The following is a 2,891-nucleotide window of genomic DNA, read 5'->3' as shown; positions in this document are numbered from 1 at the left end:
AATAGAGGAAAAGAAAATGGATACCTACTAAAAATAGTTGGATAATAATTGGTTGAGTTTGGTTGTCTCTTTATATAATAATTCTAAGTGTACGTAACATATCGCATGTAATTTTAAACTCTTATATAACTTCTATGTATTTCTCCTCTGGCAATATGAAGTATTATTAATATACAGCAAAGCTTGAGTAACATGGAAAGTTAACGTACATTTAATGTTTTGGAATTTTAGGGAAGGCCTTTACTCAGGCAAGCTTTGAAACATGGCAACTTTGACGAAATTGTTGATCCGAGGTTGCATAATAATTATCTCTCCTGAAATGGCTCGAATGGTTGCTTGTGCTGCTGCTTGCATCGGTCATTTGGCCCATTCTAGGCCAAGAATGAGCCAGGTAATTCTGTCAATTTTATTATTGAAATAATCGGTTCTCTTTGTCTAGTCTATCAAATCCAAAATTACAGATAAACCTCCTTTGCCCTTTCTGTGTTTGTGAATTGTAAAGCCTACTGTCATGTTTATTTCCTTTTTTTTAGTCTGCATGTGATTGTTTTGTAAAATATATGAAATCTAGGTTTGGTTTCAATGTAGTGCAAAGTTTTAGCAGGTTATTAGGCCTCTAAGTTTCAGAATCCCCAGTTTATTTATGAAATTTAAAATTTCCAATTTGACTATTCAAAAGCTAAAATCCAATGTCTTGCTCGTGGGCTGCATTGTAAACTGTTAGCTGTGTAAAACGGGGTGCAAACACAGTGGCCCACTTTCTATCTCAATATGCTAGGAATGTTCCTAATGAGATAATTTTGGATGGAGGATTCACCTCTACCAGCTTTGAAAGCTTTGTACTATGATTCTTTATCACTTCAATGAATGAAAGTTTATTCCGGTTTAAAAAAAAAAAAAAAAAAAAATAGCTAAAATGATTTTGAAGCTGTTAGAAATTAAGACTATTCTTTGTGATTGCATATACCCCGGCAATCATTTTTATGATAGTATATAACCCTACCACCATTCTTGGTATGCAGATAGTTCGAGCTTTGGAAGGTAATCTTTCTCTGGATGATCTAAATGAGGAGTTCTCACTTGATACAACTGAGCATTTGGTTCCACCGGGGAACATATATTACGGTAACCGCCAATATAAGGAGGATTTGAAGAAATTCAGAAAGATGTCACTAGAAAGCTACGAGCAAGGCTCTAGTAAATGTAGCGGATCTAGCAGCGAGTCAGCTGCTTTGCACCAATCTGTCTCAAGTAGTGAATGTTGTAGCATTTTCATATCAAATAATTAAAATGAATAAATATTAGTAACTTCTTTTTTTTTTTTTTTTTTGAGGGAATAAATATTATTAACTTAAAAGTAAAGATGTGAGAGTTAATATAATAAATAATGAGTTAGTCAAATGTGTAATTCTACATTAATAAGGAAATTAAGAGAGACTCATTTATTATTTATAAGTGTGGTGATTAATAGGTTGAAAAATATTGAAGTAAATATTAGGTCAGATATGTGTGTAGGAGAATGTGATTTATGATACATATACGAGTATGTCAATTTTTGGACTCACATAAAGTAATAAAAATCTATGATATGATACAAGAGCTGATTTATCGACATCATTTATGTCTTTTTTTTTTTTTTTTGCTAAGAAAACATTAGATTTTAAGAGAAGAAACGTTCAACTGAACCCAAACACTTACGAGGAGCCTCTTACCTTGTTATAACAGAGACTGAATTTTTTTTTTTTTTTTTTGAGATAAAAGATAGTATGGACTGAACTCAATCTTTCTTCTACTGATGTTTTACTAATTAGCCTTTCATTTAGGCTAATTTGTAAAACACACACACACACACACACACACACACACACATATATATATATATATATATATATATATATATCAATTAATCATTCTCTAGACAAAGTAGCATTCAAAGAGCTATTATCAGGAGCGGAAGTTATAAGTTGAAATTTTTTTTAAAAAAATCACAATTGTTCTCTAATGGTAACCCGCAAAACGGAGTTGAGATTTCTTTTTTCTTTGGGAACACTGAAGCATGAAAAGAACTTGTAACCTATCAAAAATATAAGAAATACACTAAACAATAGTAAGAGTGTAAGACCACCACAACAGAGAGCTCTCGCCGATGCTTGTATCTTAATGATAAAGTCCTACGACAAAAACATTCTTTATCATTTTTTCAAGTATTGGTTCTTAAATCATTCTTTATCTCATTCCCTCCAAAAGCACACAAAAACATGCCCATTCCAATAAGATATAGAGTCAGTAACAATAAGAATACCTTTTGACTTTTGTGTTCACGTATACTTTTTGGCCTACGTACGTGCAAGGGAGTGGGGCCACCTTTTAAAAATCAAGGAGGCAAATTACTCAAAATATTTCATACAATACAAAAAAGAAACAAATAAGACAACAAAAAAAAAATGAAAGACAATAAAACATGATGTTAAAAGCAAATAAAACTAAAAGGGATGAAATATAGTTTTTGCCTTGATTGGCGTACGCCAGAGTTTGTATGCATCCTTTCTTTCAATGTATGCATCTCGGCTTCAAACCAGATTCCCATAAAACAAATCAAAAGATAAGTCCTAGCTGTTCAAAAAGTGCGTACGCATGGTGTGGAAAATAATCCCCCCGTCGGGCCCATATAATTTTGTCCTCCCAATTTGGGAGGAAAACTAAAGAAAAAAGATGATGTGAGTAATAAATTACACAAATATTCTCACTTTTATTACATTCACCTACTCCTCCCACCTACTTTTTGTCTTTCTCTTTTTTTTTTTTTTTGCCTGGATAATTTTCTTCTAGTTTGCACAGTGTGTTCACGTGGGTTTTGTTTTGGTTTTTTATTATTATTATTTTTTTTGTGG

At 32.2% G+C, this 2,891-nt stretch overlaps 1 protein-coding gene across 1 annotated transcript; it reads left to right on the top strand.

Moving 5' to 3' along the window:
- The first annotated feature begins 319 nt into the window (after positions 1 to 319).
- LOC142634865 (proline-rich receptor-like protein kinase PERK15) lies at positions 320 to 1,289 on the top strand. Its single transcript, XM_075809115.1, has 2 exons — positions 320 to 391; positions 1,023 to 1,289. The coding sequence occupies exons 1-2, from the start codon at positions 320 to 322 to the stop codon at positions 1,287 to 1,289; spliced, it is 339 nt and encodes a 112-aa protein (XP_075665230.1).
- Positions 1,290 to 2,891: the final 1,602 nt, after the last annotated feature.

This window comes from Castanea sativa, chromosome 5, assembly GCF_040712315.1.
Source record: "Castanea sativa cultivar Marrone di Chiusa Pesio chromosome 5, ASM4071231v1".
Taxonomy (NCBI): Eukaryota; Viridiplantae; Streptophyta; class Magnoliopsida; order Fagales; family Fagaceae; genus Castanea; species Castanea sativa.
The sequence above is the reverse complement of the archived record's forward strand: the minus strand, read 5'-3'. Positions and strand labels throughout refer to the sequence as shown.